The sequence below is a fragment of the Vombatus ursinus genome, unplaced genomic scaffold (genome assembly GCF_900497805.2).
Source record: "Vombatus ursinus unplaced genomic scaffold, bare-nosed wombat genome assembly UNPS02014822.1, whole genome shotgun sequence".
NCBI lineage: Eukaryota > Metazoa > Chordata > Mammalia > Diprotodontia > Vombatidae > Vombatus > Vombatus ursinus.
In genome coordinates this window covers 668,348-695,092 of record NW_020954600.1, presented here as the reverse complement: position 1 = coordinate 695,092, position 26,745 = coordinate 668,348, and the positions used below count along the sequence as shown (strand labels likewise).

Below are 26,745 nucleotides of genomic sequence, written 5' to 3'. Positions count from 1 at the left end.
AGGACAGATGAAGTGAGGGAGGCCAGGAGAGGATCGAGGGGAGGGGACAAGTGCGCACGCCATGGCACCCATTTCTAGGACTGATCCCTGCAGGCTGAATCCCACACACAGATCACTGCCGCTCCCCTGACTGCTGACCTCCCAGCAGGTGCATGAAGGCCCGAGCCAGGAGCTCAAGCTGTAAAGCCTCAGCAGGGCATCATCTGCACAGATGTGAGCGGTCCAGGTAGGGGCAAGAGAAGGCCAAGCACTGACCCTCGCGTGTGGCAGGTGCACCCCGCACAGGGAAGGAGTTGTTCCAGGGCCCAAAGACTGCATCTTAAAGCTCAGTAAGCCTGGGCGAGGGAAACAGGGCAGCACAAAGGCTGGAGGCCCGCAGCCTTGGGCAGCAGCCGTGTGTGGCTGCCGCTGGCAGGAAGCCCCAGGAATCCACACAATTGCAGCAACAGCTGGGCAGTCTTGTCCCAGACAAACAGCAAGCGAGCCAAGAGCCGCCTCTCCCAGCTCTAAGGCAGCAGTGCCAACCTCACAAGCAACTTTCCCTCTTCTTTCTATGGGCCAGGGCGAAACCAACACACCAGACCCATTGCAAGAAAACAACCCCAACCTCCTTTATTGTTACTACTTTTACTGGTAAGACCCAGGCGTGGGGCCAGCGGGCTCCGCAGCCCTGTCAAGCATAGTACTGCAAATTGGCTTTCTTCTTGGCCTGCACCTCCAGGATGCCCTCCATGTAGTCTTCATGGGTGAGTTCAGTGGCCCCCCGTCGAAGCGCAATCATTCCCTACAGCCAAGAGACGGGGTCAGAGGCCAGGCCCCCCTGTGCAGCTCTCGGTGCCTGCCCTGACCCCGGACAGCCAGGCCCCCTCCCTCAGCTCAGCGCCCAGCACACTCACCGCTTCCACGCACACAGCTTTGCACTGGGCCCCATTGAAGTCGTCAGTGCAGCGAGCCAGCTCTTCGTAGTTCACATCGGGGCTGCGGAAGGAGGGGGAAGGCAGGTGATGAGCCACTCAGCCCAGGGAGCTTGGACTTCCAGCACCAACAAGGCAGTGATGCCAGACCCTGGAATCAGCCTGCCCCAGATTGGGCCAGAAGAGCGTCCCCTTCCCTGGGCTCTGGCCCAGTGTGAAGGTGCCCCAGGGCTCTGCTGGCCTCTCAGCACAGCCAGGGCCTGCGAAGGACGCACATGAAAGGAGCTGGGTGGGCTTCAGGAAGCACTAGGTAGGTAGAAGGACCCTGCGGAAGACCTCCGTCACCTCGCCAGAGCTCTCTCAATCACCCCTCACCTCACGTTCATCTTTCGGGAATGGATCTGCATGATCCTGGCTCTGGCTTCCTCGTTGGGCATGGGGAACTCAATCTTGCGGTCCAGACGACCAGAGCGCAGCAAGGCAGGGTCCAGGATGTCCACCCTGTTTGTAGCAGCAATCACCTGGGGAGAGCAGACTCAAATACATCACGGAGCCCAGCCAGGCCACGGGCCCTTCTCGAAGCTCAGGCCTCCTCCTGGCCATTCCTCTCTTGCAGGAAATGTTGGAGTCCAAGACTCAGCAGATGGCGTTGGACCACCGGCGGCCCGCCCACCCCAACAGCCACCCTTCATGGGTAAGCCACAGGAACCCCAAGAGCCCTGGCTTCTTCAAGATGGCCTATTACCTTGACCTGGGTGTTAGGCTGAAATCCATCCAGCTGGTTCAGGAGTTCCAGCATCGTCCTCTGAACTTCTCGATCCCCTGCTTTCTCACTGTCAAAGCTGGGGATGGGGAGAAACCACAGACAGAGCCGGTAAAGGGCTCCTGACCGACAGAGTTCTTGGCCAGTGAGAGTCACTGTGAAAGGCTTAGCCTGGCACACAGTAGGTGCTGCATAAATGTTAGCTCTTATCACAGCGATCTTCCCCTGCCCAGAGGCACCCCATTGGTCTCCTCAGTCATCCCCAATCCTCTCTCCGCCAGAGCAGAAGGCAGCCGCAATCCTGTGGCAGGTTCCTCTGGGCTGCTTGGGCCTCTGCTCTGGATGGGCAGGCTGCGCACCCCACACTGCCTGTCCGGGCCCCCCTCCATGGAGTCCTCTGTTGCTGTTCCCCCAAGCCAACTCGAGTCAAGACCAAGGTTAAGGCCTTACCGCTTGGTTCCGATGGCATCCAGTTCATCAATGAAGATAATGGAGGGAGCTTTCTCTTTGGCCAATGCAAAGGCATCTCGGACGAGCTTTGCTCCATCCCCGATGAACATCTGGACCAGCTGGGGTCCAGCCAATTTCAGAAAGGTGGCCTACATGGAGCAGAGGTAGAACCAAGGAGAAAGTGATTCTGCTCTCCCAGGTCTGTGCATGACTTGGATTCCCATCCACTGCCTTGCCCCGGCTCCCGGCCCCTAACGAGTCCCTTAAAAGGAGTGCACAGGTTGTGGGTCTGGCCAAGACACTCACCTTGGTCTGGGCGGCACATGCTCGGGCTAGCAGGGTCTTTCCAGTACCTGGGGGTCCATACATCAATACTCCCTTTGGAGGCTGGATCCCCAAATTCTCAAATTTCTCTTTATGGTTCATTGGCAATACAATAGCCTCTACGAGCTGCTCAAAGAAAGGACAAAGTAACTAAGAGGGCCCCTGGGCTCCTCCCCTTCACACTTCAGTCTCTAACTATTATACATTCAACCAAGGCCTGTATTTCTCTTTCTGGGTTTCAGAGAATTACCAGCTGTGGCCCTTCTGGAATAAGGAATCTGAGTTCTAATCCTGGCTGTTTAGGAACCTTAGGCAACTCCACCAACTTCTCTGGGTTGCAATTTCCTTATCTGTAAAATGGGGGAATAGCTCCAGGGGCTCCCCCCAGAAGGAAGTCCTGCCTCAATGGGATACTGATTATAAGGCTTTCTCCTGTGCAGGGGGCGGCTGCCCCTGGAGTCTCAGTCACACGCACCTCCTGGATCTGCTTGTCCAGTCCTCCAATGTCACTGTACTGCTCTGTGGGCCTCTCATCCACCTCCATGGCCTTCACTCGGGAATCATACTCAGTGGGCAGGGTCTCCAGGATCAGGTAGGAGTCTTTATTTACTCCCTGAGGACAAAGTACTGGACACTTAGCTTTTCCCAGTGCCAAGAACAACGGGCTAGATGATGACTATGGCAAAAGCCACGCGAGGCCCAAGCAGCGGGCCTTCTCTCCAGAAGAAGGCCCCGAGGCACGCTCTAAAAAGGTCTGAGACAATGATTGCCAGGTAAGCCAGAAATGGCCAGGGCTGGGTTCCATGGGACCCGAGGGGCCGTGCTACAAAGACCAGACAGGAGCGAGCTCTCCCTAGGAGTCAAAGGTCACTCACCACCAGGTCTCCAGGTTTCAACTTCTCTGCATCCACCAAACCAATCACTGGCAGGAAATAGGTCTACGAATGGGGAAGAGGGGGAAAAGAGTTTTTCAGCAGCCTGATCCAACAGTTCCCAACCAGTGCTCCTGCTCAGGCCAACTACGGAGTCAGGGTCCTTGGCTCTCACCTGTCGGGTGGAGGTTTTGATCACAGCACATTTGCCCTTTCTCTGGGAGTCAAGGTCAATGTTTGCACCATCTTCTTCTTGGTCATTGGGGTCAACATCTAGCAGCTGGGAAGAGGAAACTTGGTCAGACCTCTCACAGCAGGAGCCATTCCAGTATTTCTTGGGCCCTAAGATCATTCCTAGCTATTACAGAGCAGGAAAGCCCCACTTCTTTATTATGTAAAGTATTAAGGTCACAATCACCTGGATGCTAATAAGCTGATGAGCATTAGAGGGAGGCTGCATCTAACTCTAATAATCACTTACAAGGAGGGCCTCGAGATCTCAAAGTACTTAAAGACATAAACTTCTAACAGATTCCATCTTCCCTTTGAAGAGGGGGAGCAAGAGAAGCCTCTTCCCAATGTGAACCTGCCGCCCTGTGGCCCCCAAGCCCCGGCTGCTGCTGGTTCTTCCCTCCCCCGCACACACACACCTCGATGACGTTGGAGACAAGGTAGGGCAGGGTCTTGTTCACTTTAATCTTTTCACTGTTCTCTTTGATCTTGTCTTTCATGGCCTGCAGTTCGTGGGTCACGCGTAACACTTCACTTTTCATGATCTAGGACAAAGGCACACGTAGTCCAGCTCAGGGACAGGCCTCCCCGGCCTAGGCCGGGGGGGCTATGCGATCCACTCAAACCCACTAGCCTTAAACTGCTCATCTTCAGGAAGAAGAGTGAACCTGCTCCGCTCCTCTCCTCCTCTGCCTCAAGGAGACAGTTTGAGCCGACATCTGTGCTGTGCAAAGCCCAGCACAACCCACACACTTTCAATGTGAAAGGATAAAAAAATGCCTCTCAGGAGACGGGGAGGAGAGAGAGGAAGAAGGGGAGAAAACATCATCCCTGGGCCTTTGATACTCCACTCACTTATGCTCAGGAAGCCCTGGGAAAGTCCAACAAACCTCTGGTGTGAAAAAAATCTAAATGCCTGAGCCTAAGATTCAAGGTTCTCCACAAGCCTCCTTTTACACTCTATTTCCTCCTCTAGGTTCCAGCCAAACTGGACCGCTTGCTGTTCCCCAAAGGAAACAGGTTACTTTCTGCCTACATTCACTCACAAAGGTGCTCACTTCTACAGCCTGTGAAAATCTCTCCTTTCACGTTAAGGCCGAGCTCAGGAGCAGCCACTCCCTCCCCCCACCCCCAGGTCCCTCCCTTGAAGGGATCTCTCCCTCCTCAAATTTCCCAGACTGCCCGGTTTGTATCTCTCCATGGCTCCAGCACACTCCACCTTGTATGGCCCTCATACATAGATATAAGATCACTCGTACTGAACTAGAAACTATTGGAGGGGAAGGAATCTTTCATTTTTCATACAAGGCTGACTGCAGTGCCTTGTACATAGTAGGTGCTCAATTAGTTACTTCAACTGAATCTGTGCTGGGGCAGGGAAAGGATTCTCCAAAGAGGAGGCAGCTGGTGGCATACTGGTTAGAGCGCTGCACCTGGGAGTCAGGAAGACCTGAGTTCAAATCCAGCCTGACACTTACTAGCTGTGTGACCCTGGGCCAGTCACTTGTTTGCCTCAGTTTCCTCAACTGTAAAATGGGGACAGCAACAGCATCTACCTCCCAAGGTTGTCATGAGGATAAAACGAGATATTTGTAAAGGCTTTGCAAACTTTAAAGTGCTACTGTAGCTATTATTAGTATAATAGTATTCTAAGCACCTCTTTGGATAGAAACCAAAAGGACACCCCTTACCTTGATCTCACTGTCCAACAGACGAGTCCGCTGAATAATCTCCTCTGTGGACATTTTGAGCACTTCCTCTCCAATTCCATCTTGCTGTAAAGAAACCACAAGACCTTGAGATTTAGAGCTAGAAAAAATCTTGGGGATCACTTAGTCCAATATTTTAGAGATGAGAAAAATGATTCCCAGAGATTAACAGGCACTGAATGGCAGATCCAGACCTCTTGGATACTATTCCTGTGTGTTCCCACTACAAAGACTCCATTCTTTTTATTTGCAGTTTCAAATTCTCTCCCTCCCTCCAGCCTCTCCCCCATCCATTGAGGAGGCAGGAAATACAACACCCACTATACATATGAAGTCATGCAAATATATTTCCACATTAGCCATATTCTGAAATTGGGGGGAAGAAAGCGCAAAAAATAAAGAAAAAAAATGCTTGAATCTGTACTCTGAGTCCATCAGTTCTCTGTCTGCAAGTGGACAGTCCTTCGGAGCTGTGCATTGATCAGAATTATGAAGTCTTTCCCAGCTGATTATCTTTACAATACTGCCTTTCCGAGTACACTGTTGTCCTGGTTCTGCTCACTTCACTCTGCATTAGTTCACACGTGTTTCTGACATCATCCTGCTCATCATTTCCTACAGCACAATAGTATTCCATCACAATCATACACCACAACTTACTCAGCCATTCCCCAAATGATGGGCATCCCCTCAGTTTCCAATTCTTTGCCACCACAAAAGGAGCTGTTATAAATATTTTTGTACATGTGGGTCCTTTCTCTTTGATCTCTTTGAGGCAGAGGCCTAGTAGCCATATTACTGGGTCAAAAGGTACGCACAGTTTTATAGACATTTGGGCATATTCCAAATTGTTCTCCAGAATGGCTGCACTGGTTGACAGCTCCATCAATAGGGCATTTGTGTCCCTGCTTTTCCACATCCCCTCCAGTATGTCATTTTCCATTTTTGTCATGCAGTCAATCTGACAGTTGTGAGGTGGTACCTCAGAATCATTTTAATTTGCATTTCTCTAGAGCTTTTTTCATGACTGTTGATAGCTTTGATTTCTAACTCTGTTCATATCCTTGGCCATTTATCAGTTGGGGAATGACTCCTATTGTGATGAATTTAACTTGGTTCTCTATGTATCAGAAATGAAATCTTTATCAGAGAAACTCATTTTATTTTCCCTCATTTTTCTATTCATTTTCTTTTAATTTTGGTTCCACTGGATTTGTTTATGCAAAAACTTTTTAATTGCAATCATCCATTTTACCTCCTGTGACCCTCTCTACGTCTTGGTTGGTCATAAACTTTTTCCCTACCCATAAACCTGAAAAGTAATTTCTTCCATGTTCCACGACTCTGCATATGATATTGCCCTTTATGTTTCAATCTTGTATCCATTTTAAGCTTATCTTGGTCTCTGGTGTGAGATTTCCAGTTTTCCCAGTAGTTTTTGTCAAATCATGAGTTCTTGTACCAATAGCTGGGATCTCTGGGTTTTTCAAGCACTAGGCTACTGTGCTCATTTGCTTCTGCACGGACGTGCGTACCTAATCCATCGCACTGATCTCATCCAGGACCAGACTGCTCTGATGACGACCACTGGGTAAGAGAGTTTTCGATCTAGCACCACTAGGTCTCCTTCCTCCCCTTTTTTCACTGATCCCCTTGACGGTCTTGTCCTTTCGTTCCTCCAGATGAATAAAGTAATTCCTTGGTAGTCTGATTGGTATGGCAAGGGAATAAGTAAGTTATCCATGAAAAATTAATATTTCTCCAATTATTTAGATCTGCCTTTATTTGTGTGAAGAGTGTTCACAAAGTTGCTGTGTGTGTCTTGGCAGTAGACTCCCAAGTATTTTAGACTGTCTGCAGTTATCTTAAATCAAATTTCTCTATCTCTTCTTTCAGGGTTTTGTTGGTAATATATAGAAATGCTGATGATTTGTACGGGCTTATTTTACATCCTATAACTTTGCTAAAGTTGTTCGCTGTTCCAACAAGTTTTTTACTTGACTTTCTAGTGTTCTCTATAACATCCCAGAGCCTCCATTCTTTGCGAAATCAACCTTCATTACCTTCCGCATTTCTAACAGATTTATTTTTACAATCTAGGTTCACGGAACATCAGAGCTAAGAGGGCACTTAGTAATCTGAATGTGAGAACTGGAAGGGATGTTAGAGACCATCGAGTTCAGAAGTTCTTAACCCGGGGTCCACAAACGTAAGAAAAAGTATTCTGATGACTACCATAAAATTGCTTTTTCGGACAATCCTACGCATTTGCATCATGCATTTATGCCAATGGGGTCCACAGGCTTCGCTAACCTGCCAAAAGGGATCTAGGACAAAAGCTAAGAACTCCTGCTCTAAGAAAGGCTGACAGACACGGTACTATGCAGTGAGCCTGGAGTTCTCCTTGCAGTCGATTCTGGGCTTTCCAACTACCACAGGATCTCTTTCCTATTGACAATGTTTCACCCTCTAAACGTCTGGGCTTAACAAGTCAATTCCCACAACTGCCTTGCTGGAAAGGAACAGTATCTCTCACCTGACTATGGAGTCTTATAGAATAGGAGGGCTGGAAGGAATCTTAGAGGTAACAGTTCATTCTCCACATTTTATGGATAGGAAAAGTGAGGTCCAGAGAAGGACTTACCCAAGGACTCTCATACTAGCTGTCAGAGCCAGGACCTGAGCCTGGTCCACTGGCTCCAAATCCCTATTGCCCTCAAGCATTACCTCCCCATTTTCAAACTCCCTCTATCTACTGGGCAGCTATGTGGCACAGTGGATAGAGTCCAGATGACTCATCTTCACGAGTTCAAATCCGGCATCACACACTTATTAGCTGTGTGAACCTGGACAAGTCACTCAACCCTCACCTGTAATACGAGCTGGAGAAGCAAACGGCAAACCACTCCAGTATCTTTGCCAAGAAAACCCCAAATGAGATCACGAAGAGTCAGACACAACTGAACAACTACATACTGGTTCTTGCCCTGTCTTCAAATACGACTAAGTCTTTCCCCATCCTTAAACAACCTTCACTAGACCCCACCATCCCTTCAAGGGGATACTACCCTGTATCTCTCCTCCCTTTCATCACCCATCTGGAACTGCTTTCTCTGAAGTTACCAAGCACCTGGTAATCTCCAGATCTGATGGTCTTTGTCAGTCCTCATACTTTGCACAGTCCGCACCTGACACTCCCAGTTATTCTCCTTCCTGGCTATTCATGACACCACTGGACCCTCGTCCTCCTCTCTCCTTTGCTGGATCCATCCAATGAGCCCTGCCTGTGGGTCTTCCCCAAAGTTCTATCCTCTTCTCTCCACACTCTCCCTGGTTAACCTCATCTGTTTCCAATGGCTTAATTCTCTCTAGGAAGATACTCCCAGATCCAGCAAATGATATAATATTAATAAAGCACTTAGCCCAGTGCCTGGCACATAGGAGGCATTCAATAAAGGCTTATTCTCTCCCAACCTCCTTTACTTTACCCAGCCCTAAGCTCTCTTAGAGGCCAGTCCTGCATCGCCAAAATGCTCATTTTTTGTTGTTTTTTAGTACTGTCTGACTCTTTGTGACTCCACATGGGATGTCTTGGCAAAGACACTGGAATGGTTTGCCATTTCCTTCTCCAGCGTATTAGGGCAAACAGAGGTTAAGTGACTTGCCCAGGGTCACACAGGTCAGATTTGAACTCAGGTGTTCCTCCCTCCAGGCCCAACGATCTAGCCACTGCAGCTGACTCCGAGATGGTGCTCCTGCCAAGTCTCTCCCCTTCCTGTGCATCCTCCACACTTAAATGCACACGTGACCCAGTCACTCCCCTCCTCAAGCATCTCCGGTGGCTCCCTCCCTATCGCGTCCAGAATAAAACTTCAGCTCCTGTATTTAGCTTTTAAAGCCCAGCTGCACCCCGTCTCTCCAGCTGCCTCCCACACTCTATGATCCAGCCAAACTGGCCTTCTTCCTTCCCTATGACAGCCCATCTCCACGCTCGGTGCCTTTGCACTGGCCGTGCCCCCCGCCTGGAGTGCACGCCACCCCTGCCTCTCTTCTGGACAGCCCTCGGACCCTCGGCGGGGGGCCTCCCCACCCCCACCCCGCCCATCCCGAGCTGCCTCATACGGACCCTCTACGGAGGCCCCAAGGGAAGGGAAGCCGCTCGAAGCCAGGGCGCCCTCCCACCTTGGCCTCGCTCTGGTCCCCGGCCCCGCAAACAGCAGGCACTTACTCAATGCCCGCTCCCCGCCAGACCCAGCTCTCCCCACGCTCCGCACCGGCCGCTGGTACAGTCAGTCCCCCCGGCCTCCGCCCAGCCCCACAGCACCCGTCGCCGTCCACGGGCCCGGCCTCGCCCCCCGCCGCCCCTCTCCTGCCCGCCCCGGCCGGCCTCGCCGGCGCCGCCGCCGCTCACCTCGGCCTCGTCCCACACGGACGCCATCTTCTCCTGCCGAGTCACTGGGCCCGCACTTCCGGCCGCACATTCGACACTCGGCCGCGGGATTCCGTGGGGCGAGGATAAATACCCAGAACCGCGCACCGACCAGCGCCGCCTAACCCGGCCTCCTGTCCCGCGGCCCGGGCAGCATGGGCGGCCTGCTTCAATAAGCCGACGCTCCGGGCAGACGGCTCCGGCGAATCTGCGGAGCCGTTTGGGAGCTGCGAAAAAGGAAACCGAGGGAGCGGGCCGCTGGTCACGTGGCGCTGCTCCCACCTTCGTCCCGTTCGTGCTTCCGGGAAGGGGCGGGATCACGACAGTCATTGGTTCCGCCGGCGGCGCGTCAGGGTCGGAACCGGCTACGCTGCCTCGCGGCCTGTCGGGATTCGTAGTTCTCGAGAAGCGCTAGGGGGCAGGCCCTCAAGGAGGCGGGCTGGAGCAGTCCAGGAAGGCTGTCTGGAGGAGGTGGAGCCTGACCAGAAAACACAAAGGCCACGATTCGGTGCTGCCCCTCCGTGGCTTGCCAGGCACCTACCTCTGGTGGGCGAGCGCGGGCCTCCGGAACCAAGGGCCATCGTTCCCATTTCACAGATGTGGAAACTGAGGCACAGGGAAGCCCGGGGTGGAACCAAGGCCCTCCTGAGTCCGCATCCTCCCTAAGGAGCCGCAGTAGGTTCTGGAGCTGCCCAGACCAAGGGATGGCACGGCGTGCACGCACGGCAGGATGCACCAGTCACTAAGTAAACATTGATTAAGCGCCTAATGTATACCAGGAACTGTGCCAAGGGCTGGGCACACAGAGGGAGGCAAGAACAGTCCCTGCCCTAGAGGAGCACCCAGTCAGATGGGGGAAGCATCAAGCAAACATACAGCATGTACAAAGCAAGCTATATTCGGGGGTTGTAGAAGCAACAAACATTAAGCACCTATTGTATGCCATGTAAACTTGAGGATACAAGAAGAGGCAAAAGCTAGTTCCTGCCCCCAAGGAGCTTCCATTCAGACAGACAACAAGCAAACAACTAGACAAAGCAAGCTTCTTGCAGGATAAATAGGAAAGCATTAAGACAGCAAAGGCATTAGAGTGAAGAGTGTTTGGCAAAGGCTTCCTGTAAAAGATGAGATTTTCCTTAGGATTAAAGGAAGCCATTAGGTGAAGATGAGGGGGGAGAGCTGAGAAATGAAGCAGCAGCAGCCAGGAGGCCAGGGGAAGATGCAAGAAGACTGGATAGGGAGGAGGGGTCTAGGCTGTGAGGGGCTTCAAATGCCAAACAGAGCATTTGGTGTTTGATCCTGGAGGAGTCAGGGAGCCACTGGAATTTATTGAGGAAGGTGGTGATGTGATCTGACCCACACTTGAGGGAAATCCCTTTGACAGCTAAATGGAGGATGGATTGGAGCAGGGAGAGACCTGAGGCAGGCAGAGCCACCAGCAACAATTGTGGTAGTCCAAGCTTGAGGGCATAAGGCTCTGTGGAGTAGGGAAGGGTGTCAGAGGAGAGATGCTGCAGAGGTGAGATGCATGGGCCTTGGTACCAGCTTAGATAGGGGTGGGAGGGTGAGGTGCAGAGCTCTGGGCCTGGCTTTTCACAGGCTCTGCAAAGGGCTCTCTCATACTCTCCTATCATTGAACAGACAATGAGCTATTGCATTTTTCTTGAGGCCTGTTCCCTTATCATTCCCTGACATTGACAAGAGATGGGCGCGAGCACTTCTCAAGGAGAATGCAAACAGGTTTCTATCCCGGGCTGGTCTTTTTTATAAAATTTTGAGTTCCAAGTTTTCTGTCTCCCTCCCCTCCCTGTCTCTCTAAGACAGGAAACACTTTGAAACAGGTTATATATGTGCAATCATGCAAAACCTACTTCCATATTAGTCATCTTATAAAAGAAGAAACAGTTTGCAAAAAAAAATTAGTTTGTAAAAGGAAAATATAATGAAAAAAGGTGAAAATAGTATGCTTTGATCTGCATTCAGAACCCATAGTTCTTTCTCTGGATGTGGATGGCATTTTTCATTTGGGAATTGTCTTGGAACATTGCTGAGAATAGTGAAATCATTCACAGTTGATTATCATACAGTGTTCTGGTCCTGCTCACTTCACTGGGCATCAATTCATGTATGTCTTTTCAGGTTTTTCTGAAGTCTGCCTGCTCATCATTTTTTAAATTAATTTATTTTGATTTATCAACAATCACTTCCATAAGTTTTTGAGTTTTAAATTTTCTCTCCCTCCCCCCCCACCTCCCTCCCCAAGCCAGCGCACAATCTGATATAGGCCCTACATATACATTCCTATTAAACATATTTTCACATTAGTCATGTTGTAAAGAAGAATTAGAACCAATAGGAGGAACCACAAGAAAGAGAAAACAAAATAAAACAGAAGAAAAAAATTAGCTAATCGTATCTTCCGATCTGCATTCAGACTCCATAGTTCTATCTCTGGATGTGGATGGCATTTTCCATCATGAGTCCCTTGGAGATGTCTTAGATCCTTGCATTGCTGAGAAGGGCTAAGTCTATCAAAGTTAGTCATCGAACAACATGGTTGTTACAACATTCTCCTGGTTCTGGTCACTTCACTCACCATCAGTCCATATAAGTCTTCCCAGGTTTTTCTGAAGTCCTCCTGATGAGGATGGGATCTAAACCCCGAAAAGGAAGAACCCTGGACTTTCCCACATGGCCAAATCTCTGTTGTTCACCTGAGGCTATAATCAACTGGCCTTTCATTGTGGCTACACCCAATCTCCCAATTCTGTTATCCTTCATTTAGCCTAGCCCTCCGTTGTCTTACCTCCCCAAGGTCCCAGGCCACTTTCTACCCTTAATCCATTCTCCCTGGGCCACCCCTGGAGTTCTACTATGTCACAGACTGCTTGGCCACTCCTAGATCCCTCCCATAGTCTTTCTGTATATAAGGTCCATCTTGTCTCCATTCAGGTGATTAGATTCTTAAAATCTAGCCACATGCTCAGGTTCTTAGAATCTAGCCAATACCTTAGACTCTCAGATTCCTAAGAGTTTGGCTAGTTTGGCGGATGTTTAATAAACCTTATCTTTGGCTGAAAGAAGGCTTGGGTCGAATTCTCTTGGGGAGGACCCGCGTGTTGTGATGTCGGGTCCCAGCACCCCTAAACCTCTTGACCTCATCACTCCCACTCATCATTTCTTTCTTTTTTTTTTGGCTAGGCAATGGGGTTGACTTGCCCAGGATCACACAGCTACTAAGTGTTATGTGTCTGAGGCTGGATTTGAACTCAGGTTCTCCTGACTCCAGGGTGGTTGCTCTATCCATCGCACCACCTAGCTGCCCCTCATCTTTTCTTATAGCACAACAGTATTCCATTACATTCATATACTATGACCTGTTTAGCCATTCCCCAATTGATAGGCATCCCCTCAATTTCCTATTCTTGGCTACCACAAAAAGAGCTATTAATATTTTAGTACATGTGGGTCCTCTTCTAGTTTTTATGATCTCTTTGGGATACAGACCTAGTAGTGGTATTGCTGGGTCAAAGGGTCTGCACAGCTGATTGCCCTTTGGGCACAGTTCTAGGGCTAATTTTTAATCTCTAATAAAACTCAAAGGCCAGTTAGGTTGTATAGAGGATGGAGTGCTGGACTTGGTATCAGGAAGACCTGAGTTCAAGTCCAGTCTCAGACACTACCTACCTGTATGACCTCAGCAGCTCACTTAACCTGTCTACCTCAGTTTCCCTATCCCCATCTGTAAAATGGGGTTAATAATAGCAGCTACTTCTCAGGGCTGTTGAGAAGATAAAATGATACATTTGTAAGGTATTTGGCAAACCTTGAAGTGCTATATAGATGCTAGCTAGCTATTATAATAATTCCCTACCACCACCCCGAACCTCGCAGAGCCATTCTTTTTGTAATTCTTTTTTTGGTAAACTTCACATGGAATACAGAGGTATTAGAACAGATAAAATAGATATGAGAGGTAATAGAATAGGATAGATAGAATGCTGGACTGAGTCAGTAAGACCTGGTTTTTAGAACCTGCCTCTGACAGTACCTGTGTGAGCCTAAGCAAGCTACTTAACCTTTATGTGCCTCTCAGGTAACTTCCTGAGATTTATTTGGGTCGTCAACAGACTGCCTTAGAAGGCGTTTCCACACTAGGAGTGCCTGGCACATAGTAGGTGCTTAATACATGCTTACTACTTTCCTACACTGAGATCTTTCTTATATTATGTAATATTTAATATTCTAATCAGTGTGTCATCTCCCTACTATAGTATATACTTCTCAAAGTCAGGGACCAGTTTTATCTACACTTTGTATTTTTGTCAACATCTAGCAAATTGCTTTGCACACGGTAGATGCATAATGTTTGCTGAATGAATATTTTGGGACAGGTTCACAAACCAACCTCATCAATACATAACTTTCAGCATAACCCACCCATATGTCTTGGTCATAGGATGTTAGATTTAGTCAGACCTGGGTAGAAATGACTGACTTAAACTTTTCTATAACAGATATGTTAGATTTACTCTGAGCTGGACAGAAATGATTTATTTTTTATTTTTCTACAAAGATCAGAATACAAACAAGTGGAGGGTGGCATCAGGGGCTGGCTGGAATCCTCTGGGTAGCAGCGGGGATGGGGGGGGGGGGGTGTCCCAAGCCTAGGCAGGCCTGACAAAGAAAAGAATCCCAAGTAGTTGTATCCTCTTGTGGGGGAAGTCAGGCACCCAATCCCAGGGTTGAGTATGAGAGCCAGGGGAAGGGCTGTAAGGCAGTCCCCAAGCCAGGAAAGGGGTGGGATAACCCCAGTTACTGCTACCACCACAGACAGGAATCTGGCCTCCAGAATGCTAACTTTCCCTATAGATTGGACTGAGTTCAAGGGACTTGAAGGGTGAAATTGGGCAGAAGTGGGGTAATACAGGGAAAAGGGAACAAATGTGGGGTTAAGTCAAGGACAGAAACATGGCAGCCAGGAATGCTGGAGGACAGTGTAAGGGGCAGGGGTGTGTGTGGGGTGGGGATAATATGGACAATGAAGCTGGACTTCGCTGGGCCCCTTCTAAAACAAAGCTAACATGTGGAATTCAAGGGGAAAAAAACCGATGGCAACGTGGCTTTGGCACAGTTCAGATAAGGAAAGCTCTAGATAGGCTAATTAGTGATGGTGAGGTCCCACTGGGCAAGGAAATCCTTGGCAGGTCCAGGACTTCAGCACACCCAGGCAGATGCGAGAGGCCCGGCCGTGACAGGGGAGGAAGAGGGAAGGAGGAAGGCCCCCTTTGTGTCCAGAGTCTGGTTTGGAGCAGTTCTCCCTCACGCCACCTCCAGGCTTGTAACAGAGCTTCAGTCCCACCGTCACACAAAGCCCGGCTTCATGGAGGAGCGGCGGCAGTTGGGGCAGCTCCGGGTGCCATTGTTCTGTAAGCACCTTGAGGGTGGCAAAGAGGATTTCTCATGGCCTGGCTGCTCCCCTGCCCCCAATCACACACTGTCACCCCTGAACTTCATGACCTTCCCCTTCCACTGCCCCTCCCCAGGGGCCCATTCTCATCCAACACAAACCTTAATCCCCCCACCAGAGGACACTATGGTCTGGTTGGCTTGGGGCTCTGGGGTCATATGGTAAGGCCCTCCCTGATCCTTCAGCTGGAACCAGTTCCCCCTCTGAAATGCTGTCCTGGCCACTGCCCAGAGCCCTCCCACAGCTGCCCCTTTAAAAACACTATCTTGTCTATGATGATCTACATGCTTCTAGACTCCTGGAAGGCCGGGACCGTTTCTGTATACCTTTGTGATCCCCCATAGCACCCTACACAGAACAGGGCCTCAGTCGGTGTTCAGGAAGAGCAGTGGGTGAAGGGAAGGCTGAAGAAGTCAAGGTGGGGACTAGGGCCCAAGGGACCTGGGGGTCTACAAAGAGTAGCCTCCTGGAAGTGCAGAAACACAAGAACCAGGCCAATGCCAAGGCGAGGCATCTGCATTCAGGCACTGCCCCCCTTGGCTGTGGGTGCCAGCCAGCCCAGGCACCAGAAAACGCATTCCCTGAGGATGCCTCAGCAGAGATGTGCCCCTGCCTGGTCCTGAGAGCTCCGTCTGGCACAGGCAGCGCCATGCTCTCTATTGGTCCTAGCCACTGGGTGCAGATGCTCCATCAGCGCCACTTGGCGACCTCCTCCAGCCTTTTACCTGAGGTGGAAGAAGTGGGAGCAAGGCAGGGCCTGCAGCCGGCTGTTCCTCTCCCCGATGGACTCCCCACAGAGCCCACAGTAGAGTTCGGTCTCCTCTACACACTCATGGAAGCGCACGACGTGAGCCCGGAGCTCCCGCTGCTGTCCCTTGCTGCGATAGATGCCTTCGCTCAGGCAGTGGAGTTTGAGCTGACTGAGCTGGACATGGAGAGGAGAGGGGCGGAGGAAAGGAGACCAGATCGATATGGGGACCACTCAGGAGCTTCCCTCAACCTCTGGGGTGATGGATTATAACAGCTGTCAGCAGCGCCCCACTCCGCCTTTAGAGTTATCCAGCAACGCTGTACAGGGTGCAGCGGCTAGGGGACTAGGGTCTCACCAGAGGGGGTCTGCTGCTTAACAGGCTGACAGAGGGGGAGACCCTCCACCCCCTCCCAAACTCCCCTCCTCGTCTGCGTCCTGCGCTCCCCTCATCTTAAAATGTTGAGGGTGCTAAGCCGGGCTAAGGTTACTGCTGGCACTAATGTCCTATGCTCCCCATTCTAACTCGGCTCTGGTGTTGATTCTGAAGGAGCTGGAAGGGTTCTAGATCAGAGGGAAGGAACCAGTCTTACCTTGTTCCCCAGTCCCTCGGCCAGATCCTGGGCCTTTTCAATGATATCTAAAGCCTGAGCAGAGGTTCAAAGAAAAGAGATGTGAGCCCGGGCTAAAGGTCAAAACTTCAAAGTGGGAAGGGATTTCTGTGGCCACCTGCTTGAGAATCCGTCCTCAACACCACACCCCCCACCCAGGCTGTCATCTGGCTCCTCCATTAGAAGGCTTTTAGTAACGGGGAGTCCAGTGACTCCAGACATAGCCTAGACATTCTGCCTCTGGATAGCTCCAACTGGTCACTGATGGGACTCCAGTGCCTGAGGGGGTGACTCCTTTGGGTGAGGGGAGCTGCAGTCACCAAAGTCAGCTATTAGCTCTTTATCTTAGGTCTCACCTCTACATGGGCCATTTTTGTTCTTTCTTTTCAAACCAAAAAGTAATTTTCTTTGGCAGAGAAAATGAAATATGCGTCGAGCAGCTCTCTTCCCACCAATATCTTAATTCCCGTAGCTTTTTCTCAGCTCTCATCTTCCCTGACTCTTCTATAACATCCCCCTTAACCATGAGAATCTTCAGAGTCTGTTTTGGACCCCTGTCTATTCTTTCTCTTAGTGATCTCACTGATTCTCCCGAGTTCCGATATTACTCATCTACAGATGATTCTCCAATGTGTATTGGTCTCCTTCCCTCTCTTTCTCTCTACCCATCTATCAATAGGTTCAATCTCCTTGAACTCCAGCCCTGAGGTATCTCCACAGTTCCACTCCCGTATCAAAGCCAACTTGTACAAAACTCAATGAAACCTATTCCTCCTTGTTCCCTCCACAGGATTGCATAGCAGAAAGGGCACTGCTTTGGCTGTTGGAGGATGTGAGTTTGGACGACTCTGCTAACTGATCTCAATCTCTCTGAGCTTTGGTGCCCTCCTCGATCAAATAGGGGCAGGGGTGGGGGAGGGGATGCAAGAGGCAAATTGGCTGAGATGATTGCCAAAGACTGATTCCAGCTTAAGGTGTGTTATTGAAGCCTGCCCCTCCTCACTTGCCTACTTCTGTTGATGGCCACTACCCTGCTCCTAAGCACTAGGCTTGAAACTTTGGCATCACCTTTGACTTTTCTTCCCATCAGCCTTCATATCCAATCATCCTTACCTTCCTAACATTCCCTCTTATCTCTTATCGAGACTGCCGCATTAATGTCCTCATTGGTTTCTTGCCACAAACCTGTCAATGCAAACCCATTCTCCACACAGCCGCCATATTGATATTTTAACATCATAGGTCTGACCATGTCACCCCCTATCCAGTAAACTCCAGCAGCTCCTAGTACCTTCCAGATCAATAGAAACTCATTTTTGGTACTCAAGGCCCTTCACAATATAGCACCTTCAATATTTTTAATGCATTCTCCTCCCGTTTTGCTGTTCTTTGCACATGACCCTGTCTCCCACGTGCACAGCTTTGAACAGGCTGTCCCCCATGCCTAGAATGCCCACCCTCCTCCCCTCTGCCTTTCAGCTCCCCAGCTTCCTTCAAGATCCAGTTCAAATCTCACCTTGTACAGCAGGGAGGCCTTGTTCCCTCCCTTGACCTGCTAGAGCCTACCCCGATGAAGCTCCCTTGCACATACACTCTCCACATCCATCGTGTGTGCCTAGTTATCTGCATGTTTGCTTGTCTCCTCTATTAGAAAGTGAGCCCAATGACAGCAGGGTTTTTTGAGTTTCTTGTATCCCCAATACCTGCACATAACAAATGCTTGTCGACTATCTGACTTCCTCATCCTTCAGACTACAGCAATATTCTTTTAATTGGTCTCCCAGCCTCTGGTCCCAGCCCACTTCAATTCATTCTTCATGCAGCTGCCACAATCACCCTTCTAAGGCACAGATCTATGTTGCTGTTCTATTAAAAAACCATCAGCGGTTGGCTCCTTATGGAATGAGATAGCTTGCAGGCTAGCATTTCAGGACTTGCACCATCTGGAGCCCACCTCGCCAGCCTCATTTAATGTTTCTTCCCTCCGTGCACTGTCTTGGATGGACTACTAGCTGTTCTGAGGTAGACGTGGCATCGCTGCCCACTTCTTTGTTCAAGCTCTCCTCAATTCTGCTTTTCAGAATCTGTATTCAAGGGTCAGAGGTCAGTCAACCTCTTCCATAAAGCCTTTCCCGATTTTTCTAGCGGAAATGTTCTTTCCTGCCTCAATATTTCCTAATGCACTTCTGACCTCTTCTTTCTCCCATTACACGCTACCTCCTATTTCATTTATTTGGAGGAACATTTTGTAGGCCCTTTGTACCATATAAACTCCTTGTGGGCAGAAATAGGGGACTTTCATTTCGCCTTTTTTCATTCTTAAGGTCTAGCAAAAATACCTTGCCTATATACCCCTAAAATGTTAGAAATATTCAAAGGAAGAGCCTGTATGGATCCCCCTATTGCCTTTTTGGGTACAGTGAGCCTGGGCCACAGGAAAGCCAATCCCAGGGCAGGCACTATTAGGAGGAGGAGAGAGAGGGGTCTGGGGTGAGGGTACGAGAACAGGCGACAACCCTCACCTTCTCCGGCTCCTTCTTGGTCACCCAGCATTTGGCCAAGCCCAGCAGTACGTGCACCTGCCCCAGTCGGTTCCCGATCTCCGTCATGATGCTCATGGCAGAGTCATACCTAGGGAAGGCTGTCTGTGGGATGGGGGGTAGGAGGGAGCAGGGAGATAGTTGGGGTCAGGTCCACTCCTCCCCCATCAGCAAATCCCAGGACCCATTTTCCTTCCCACTGATTCCAGCCAACTCCCCTCCCCACTGAGGGCCCTTCTGGACTCAGCTATCTTACCTCCAAGTCTCTGCGGCTTCGGTGGATGTCAGCAAAACAGAGCAGACAGAGGGCCTGGAGAGGCCGGTCCCCATGCTGGAGGGCAATCTTCATGGACTCCTGTGACACAGAGGCCTTCAATCCCAAAGCCCGCCCTCATCCCCACCCAAAAAGCACAAGGCAGGGGGGACCCCATCGAAACCGAGCCTCCCTCCCCTGGTCCCAGCCCCACCTCACAGCATTCCATGGAATCGCCCAGGTGCCCTAGCTTCCGATAGGCCACTGCCATGTGGTACTGACTCATGGCACGGTACTTGAGGCTCCATCCCTTGCCGTAGTCATTCACCAGCTCAGCAGCTTTGCAGGGGAAGAACAGAGCTTTCTCGTAGTCCTGCAGCCGGAGGGGGGCAGGCACAGGAAATAAACAGGGGCAACCTAGCTTGGCCAAAGTCTCAGGGGCAGGGCAGGAGGAGGACCCTTACAGTTGTCAGTCAGAGGCTATCTGGGCCTAACACTGCCCTTTCCAACCCAGATCAGGGCCATCTTTAGGAAGGTATAAGGTGCAGCATCTATCAAATTCTTTGTGCCCCTCCCTACCACACTGTTTTTGGAGGGAGAACCAGAGTAAAATGAATATAAGGCAGCCTTGAAGGAGGGAGGGATGTTTCAGAAGGGCAAGTCGATCAAGCAGTCACCCTCAGTTGGTGCCTCCTGGTCTTTGTTTAGCGCCAGCTTCGCCCCCTGCCCGGTAAACAGCCTTCTCCCAGAGGCAGCCCCAGCTTCTGAACCAGAAGGACGCAGCCCTGAGAATGGCTTGGCTTGCTTTGCCCAGGAAGTCCCCATTCACTCTACATCTAAGGGCAGTGCCCTCTCAGCCCACAGCCTACCTTGAGGCTCTGCCCCAAATGCCTGCCCCTGTCTTGACCTGGCCGGGACACCACGAACCTTGACTTGGGAGTAGAAGTTGCCCAGGCTGCAGCAGACCCGGCACTCCAGCATCTTATCGTCATTGTTGTGCGCGTAGCGAAGCGCCTTCTCGAAGCTCTCCAGAGCCTTCTGGAAGAGGCTGAGGCCCAGAAAGGCATTGCCCATGCTCAGGCTGACCTGCCCGTTCAGTTGGTGACCCACCCGGGTACCCTGCATGCTGAGGCAGGTCTTACAGTAGGAGATGGTCTTCTGGAATTCACAGAGCTTTTCGTTGCTTCGGGCTAGGTTCAGGTAACTCTCCATGAGGCAGTCAGCATCTTCCAATTCACGGGCTGTGTCGATCTGCACCACAGCAAACTGCCACCCAGACCCCGCCCTCAGCCGAGACCCTAGAGGCTCAACCTCCGAGCAGTTTGGGGCCCACCATCACTGAGGGGTGGAATATAGCCCAGTGGAAGTACAGACTCACCAGGGCAGGGCCAAAGCAAGTCTGGGGAAAGTGAGATAGGCTGGGTAAGGTGGGTGGGGAACTGGTTTGAAGCCAAGGGGGGAGATCAAGACAGATACTCCCCAATTCCAACTCACACCTCGTCCGAGAGGGAGATTGCTACAGGCTTGCTACGGGCTCCCCGAAACGTCACTACCTTCCTTGATTTAGGCAGGGAGGCACTTCTCCTCCCATAGGCCGGCAGTCCTAGGCCTGTTTACTAACCTGACCCTATCCAACTGAGCCCAAGAGCCCAAAGGCTGGCACTTCTGCTTCCTCTGAACACTGTAATTCAGGGCAGTGCAGTGGTGAGGTGGGGGGGTGCCAACTCTGCCTGGCCCCAAGAAGCCCCTCCTTACCTTCAGCATATCCTTGTAACGGCCCATCTCCGAGTGCGCAGTGACCAGGCAGCCCAGCACTCGGAACCTGCCTACGAGGTCCGTGCTCTTCTCCAGCATCCTCATCCACACCTGCAGGGCTTTCTCAGTCTGGTTTGACTGGTACAGCTGAAGGCCTTTCTCAATCTGTTGTTTAGACTGGTCCTGCCCCATCTCCAGCTCAATCCCACCCCTAAGTGACCAGAAAGAGTAACGGTCCCTCAGTGAAGAGTGGAACCTGACTGCCCAAAACCTAGTGCCATACACAATCTCACCTCCCAAGTCCCCTAGGAACACATCTCCTGTTAGATGGAAGAGTCGGCTTCTTCCCGGCTGAAGGGACAAAGGACTGAGGCGGCAGAGGGAACCTGGGCGAGGAACTGAGCTCCTCCAGCCCCCACCCAGCCTGCAGCTGTCACTGCCAGTCCAGGCCACATGGCCAGCCAAAAATGTCAGCTCCAAGGTCATACAGACCCCGCTCTGCTGCCAGGGAAGCTGCTTCGTCTGAGGCCTTGGTAAATGCTCAACGCCGACACCCGGCTGAGACCTTGCCGACCAGAGAGGCCTGACCCAGAAGCCCTGACCCCTTCTTTGGAGGACTCCTTCCCTCCGCTTCCCTTCTCTTTGGTTCAGAGGCACGAGGGATGGCTGGAAAGCTTCATCGAGTCACAAGAATTGAGAGAGGGACCAAGGATAGATGGGCTGAGTTAAGGAAGTCAAACTTAGCTAGGTGATGTAGATGTCAGCTGTGCAGACATCCCAGGGGCACAGTGGAAAATGCTAGACTCGGAAGTCATGAGGGTTGGGGCTGAACAATGCTTGTGCCCCTCACCGGCCAGACAACTTTGGCACTCACTTCACCAGCCCGGGTCTCAATTTCCTCATCTGTCAAATAAGGTGGAGTGGACTAGATGGTTGCTGAAGCTTCTTCTAGTTCCGATTCCCCCCAATCCTAAAAATAGATTAAAGATTTTCTAAAGCTCAGCTGAAAAAAGGAAGAAGACCTACACGTAAAAAAAATTCTTATGGAAGGCTTCTCTGGTCATAAAGAAATGAGAACCAAGAGGTGTCCATCCACAAGGGAACAGCTGAATAAAGCTCCCTGTCGTCCACCTACTGGGATAAGCTTGTACAGAGAGCTTGCATTTTGTAGCAAAAGACCCCGCAGAGATGTGAGCCACAGAGGAGGTTCCTGGGGGGAGGGGGTCCGTGGACACAGATCGCAGGATCATGTTAGACCTGGGAGGGCCTGCAGAAGTCATTGAGCCTGACCCCTCCCATTAGAAAAAGAGGGAGGAAGGGAAAGAGACCAGAAAGGGGAGAGGGAAGGAGGAAGGCAAAGAGAAGAAGGTAGGAGGCAGAGGCATCCAACTCTGTATTTTACATTTATTTACCACCTATTTTGTCTGTTCGGTGTTTGGTTTTTTTTTTTTAATTGAAAAATAAATTGGAAAAAATTCCAGGCACAAAGGTAACAATAATAAGAGTATTTATAAATAATAATAATAAGAGTATTTATAAAGTGCTCTAAGATTTGTAAAGCACTTTCCACATGTTAACTTATTTGATCTTCACAACCCTGGAAGGTGCTATTACCCATTTTACAGATGAGGAAACTGAGACTGACAGGGGTTAAGTGACTTACCCAGTGTCTGCAGGTAAGATTCAAACTGGGATTTTCCTGACTTCAGGTCTTTCACTCAACACCTAGCTGCCTAATGTACAGCATCATGGGAAAAAAGAAGTCATGGCTTCATCGGTGAACATAATGGTACTCTCCCATTTAAAAGCTGTGCACAGATGGTGTCTAGTTGGCCTGCTGGGTGGTACCGCTGCTCAGACAGACCCCCGGGACCTCACTCTAAGGATCAAGTTTTAGAGACAACAGTAGTCCCTCCCATTACCACAGTACTGACCTATGACTAACCAGAGACCAGAAACTTGTACAGGACAGGGGACTCTGGGTGGGCACTAAATAAATATCTTTAGATAAGGTGAGAGACTAAGGAGAAAGAGATGCAGCAAAATGGACTCACTCATCAATTTCCAGCAACCTAGAATTATACAGAGGCCTCCTTTTCCACAGAGGTTAGACAATTTACGAAATTCTTTCATCCAAGAGCATCACGGTAAAAGCTTGTAATAACCAATCTCAAGAAAGGCTTAGATGATAATTTTGTACTGCCAGCACCAAGCAGTGCCTACCACGTAGGTATTCAACAAACATGTGTTGAATGAACAAGAAATACACGTGTGTGCATATATAATTAGAAATTTATTACTTCACCATCTCATAAACCACTTCTCAGTGGAACTAGAGGCAGGCAGGTGGTATGGTAGATAGACCACCGGCCTGGAGTCCCAGCCTCGGCAAGTGTCTTAACTTGTCCCAGCCATCTGTAAAATGGGAACAGTGATGGCACCTATCTCCCAGGGTTGTTGTGAGAATCAAGAGAGAATATTTATAAAATGTTTATCATTGTGCCTAGCATACAGTAAACACTATATAAATGCTAGCTATTCTTAACTACATGGACTAGTGGAGTAATGAAGAAAGATCCTATTTCTGATGCTCCTAAATTATTTTTCACTTTCTGTAGGAAGCTGTTCCTCACAAGATTATGGTATTTATTACTGAGAGCAGCAGACATCTGTCTGCCCTTTAGTTCCATGATTACCCAACGTTATACAGGTACGAATCGACAGCATATGTACTCCAGCTGAGGTCCTTCTAGCTCTTTCTACACTGTGCTAACCGTAACCCTTTTAAACTGAAAGGAAGGTTTGCCATCTACAAAACATAGCTGTAGGAGATACAGTATCTGAGCATGATTAAGTGACTTCTGGGGCAGCTGGGTGGTGCGGTGAATAGAGCACTGGGGCCTGGATTCCAGAGACCAGAGAGGCTTGACCCAGAAGACCCGAGTTCAAATCTAGCCTCAGACACTTACTGGCTGTGTGACCTCGGGCAAGTCACTTCACCCTGTTTGCCTCAGTTTCTTCATCTGTAAAATGAGCTGGAGAAGGATATGGCAAGATACTTCAGTGCCTTTGCCAAGAAAACCCCAAATGCGACCACGGAGAGTCTGAAACAACTGATCAAGTGACTTTAGCCCAGTGGGAAAATCTGACAGCTGGGGCTAAACACAAGGACTCCCTTTCCATCTTGCCTGGCCATAGGTGTCCAAATAACATGCTGAGCAATGTCAGGAAGGAAGAGTCCTTGCTATGGTAAGATTAGTACCACACTTAAATGACAGAGAAAAAATAAAGGGTAGAAAGTTTTTGCAAAAATCAGATGATGATGTAATTGGAGCACCTTTCTTTCCATGTTTAATTGCTGTCTAGTTGAGAGTAGCTCCTGACTCTCACCTGGGGTTATTCTGAGCCCATCCGGCCCTCCTCAGTAAGTCAGCATTGTGATACAACAGGAAATCCCCTAGAAAGAAAATGGCTGCTAATCTTTTGGGGAATGAAATGACTCCCCCAGTTTAAAGCTGGGCAGGCAGCAGAGCTTCATCCAAAGGAACAAACTGTGGAAAACCAGAAAGCAGGGAAATTATTTGGGAGGTTGCTGAAGCGCCAGGTAATTCCCAGAACATGGACAAGAAATGCAGCTGGGTGGGCTTAGGAGAAGTTGGGGGTAAAGGGGAAGACTCCTGAAGAAACTATTGGTGCATTCTGAATACAGAGATCTAGGTGAGGCCAGGGCAATCGGTGTGGCTGGAGTGGGGCTCAGACATGGTCAGCTAGGCAGGTTCGATAAACTGATAGGGTGGAAGTGGGAACCCTCCTAGGGTCTTCTCACTCCAACCCCACAGTCCCTTTGTTGACAGGGTCAGGTCCTCCCAGAATCTCCATTTTAGGGGATGTGCCCAGGTCCCTGTGCACTTCTCCACTCCCCTGCATTCCTTTCTTGGCCCCACTTATTTTTCCACCATGTATGGGCATTTATTTTGCTTCCCCAAACTTCCCTTTTCACGTTCCAAGGGGTTGTCCTGGCTTCTTGACTACAGTGATGACCCATCCTCTCCTTCACGATCACTTTGCATAAGATTTTTTACTGTGCCCAAAATTTCTCAGAGAATTCTCAATGTAAAGGGAATGACTAAAAAGCTAACCTACGTAACATACCAGATGCCTGTTTTAGCTGGGGTAGGTGTCAAGTGACTAGACCCCTCATGATTGAGATGGGGATGGCCTACCTTCGTTACAAGTTCTGGGACCATGGACAGTGCCAACCTCTCAAACTCTTCCCTAATCAGTAAAACCTAAAGAATACAGGCAGTGCCTACTAGAAAGGACTCTTGTCAGGCCCAACTGGGAACACGGGTGAACTGCTTCGCAAATTTAAAGCACTATGTGTCAGTGTCTCTTTCAGCTCTAAATCCTGTGGTACTAGGTACCAATGAAAATACATACTTTCTAGGATCTTGTAAAGATGACTGCCGCCTAACATTCTGGGTGGGGAGAATTTAAGCACTTTGTCAAAGAGGAAATTGGAAGTCTATGAAATGTTGGCAGTTGGCTGAACAGTATACGACAAATCCAAAATCCTCATTTTTGGGAGAATCTTCAGGAAAAATGAAAGAAAAAGTCAGACTCAAAAGGAAAATGTGCAGGAAGCCCTGGTTTGTGTCTCCCACGCCCTGTGTCCTCTGAGTCCACGAGTGCCACAAGGAGTCATTGTGTTAGCATCGATCAAGGCCTTCCTTAGGATCTCTAAGAGGTGGACCTGTGTGTCTGTTTAGTGACACAGCAGGATCTGGATAACTTCATTGTATATTCATAAGTAACTTTCCGGTGGCATTTTCTTCCTCCTCTCTACCTCTCCACTCTGTTGAGTCTGGGTCTCCTGCCCCACCCAGGCAGAAAGTTGCAGAGACCAGTGAAGGACCCAAACCCACTGCTGTTCAGCCCAACAGCTTTGACCTCCTCCTGTTTCCAAACGAGGCGTGTCTGCCCCTCCTGAGACCCCTGTTCCTGGGGTGCCCACCATTCTGGCGCCAAACACTTCAGCCTTACTGCAACTCAGCATTTCCAAGCTCCAGTGATCTCCCAGCCTCAGCCTCCCCAGCTGTTGGGATCATAGTACCCTCTGTCCTCTGCAAGACTTTTCACATACTTTCTTTCACATCATCCACAGCGACCCCATGAGGTAGGCAGAGAACTGAACCCCCGCGAGGGTAAGGGAAGAGAGCTACTGAGTCAGAACTAGAAGCTGGGTTTCCAAACTCCTGCCTTTTGTGCTACGCAACAGCACTCGGATGAATGAGAGAGACGGCAAGGGCTTGATCTGGACCTTGGCTGGCCTGTCCCCCACACAATGGGCACCATGGATCTAAGTCGGGGCCCTGATCCTCCATCATGTCAGAGCGAATCAAGTCTAAAGGCTCTCCAGAAATGCCCCGTATGGTACAATTCCCAATTCCATGCCCTCCACTGACATCTAAGCCAGGCCTCGTTGTGCTTTGCTTTTCGTCTTCCTACACACTGCCTTACCTGAGTACATACAAGACCCCATCCCAGAGGACAACAAGGACAGGGCACTTTCCTTTTTGGCGTTGCCTCTAGCCAACACCTAGCACCAGACCCTTTCCACATACAGGTCTTAGTGAATGTGTTCACTGGCTGAATGCGTATCTACTTCTGAACATT

General features: G+C 50.0%; 2 protein-coding genes across 4 annotated transcripts; both read right to left on the bottom strand.

Moving 5' to 3' along the window:
• Positions 1–586: 586 nt before the first annotated feature.
• Positions 587–9,807, bottom strand: PSMC3 (proteasome 26S subunit, ATPase 3). 2 transcript variants are annotated; one of them, XM_027837907.1, is made up of 12 exons: positions 9,675–9,807; positions 5,246–5,329; positions 3,974–4,099; positions 3,499–3,603; positions 3,327–3,389; positions 2,927–3,064; positions 2,434–2,577; positions 2,128–2,276; positions 1,660–1,756; positions 1,290–1,435; positions 897–978; positions 587–784 (listed from the first exon to the last, which is right to left on the bottom strand). In XM_027837907.1, the coding sequence occupies exons 1-12, from the start codon at positions 9,699–9,701 to the stop codon at positions 674–676; spliced, it is 1,272 nt and encodes a 423-aa protein (XP_027693708.1). In that variant the 5' UTR covers positions 9,702–9,807; the 3' UTR covers positions 587–673. The 2 variants fall into 2 exon arrangements, with proteins under 2 accessions (XP_027693708.1, XP_027693707.1); XM_027837906.1 differs by lacking the exon at positions 9,675–9,807 and adding an exon at positions 5,688–5,787.
• A 4,424-nt stretch (positions 9,808–14,231) lies between these two features.
• RAPSN (receptor associated protein of the synapse) lies at positions 14,232–21,341 on the bottom strand. 2 transcript variants are annotated; one of them, XM_027837847.1, is made up of 8 exons: positions 21,070–21,341; positions 20,242–20,580; positions 19,529–19,687; positions 19,318–19,416; positions 19,044–19,166; positions 16,504–16,557; positions 15,888–16,087; positions 14,232–15,129 (listed from the first exon to the last, which is right to left on the bottom strand). In XM_027837847.1, exons 1-8 carry the CDS (start codon positions 21,259–21,261, stop codon positions 15,057–15,059), a joined length of 1,239 nt encoding a protein of 412 aa, XP_027693648.1. In that variant the 5' UTR covers positions 21,262–21,341; the 3' UTR covers positions 14,232–15,056. The 2 variants fall into 2 exon arrangements, with proteins under 2 accessions (XP_027693648.1, XP_027693647.1); XM_027837846.1 differs by lacking the exon at positions 14,232–15,129 and adding an exon at positions 15,369–15,628.
• Between the last annotated feature and the right edge of the window lie 5,404 nt (positions 21,342–26,745).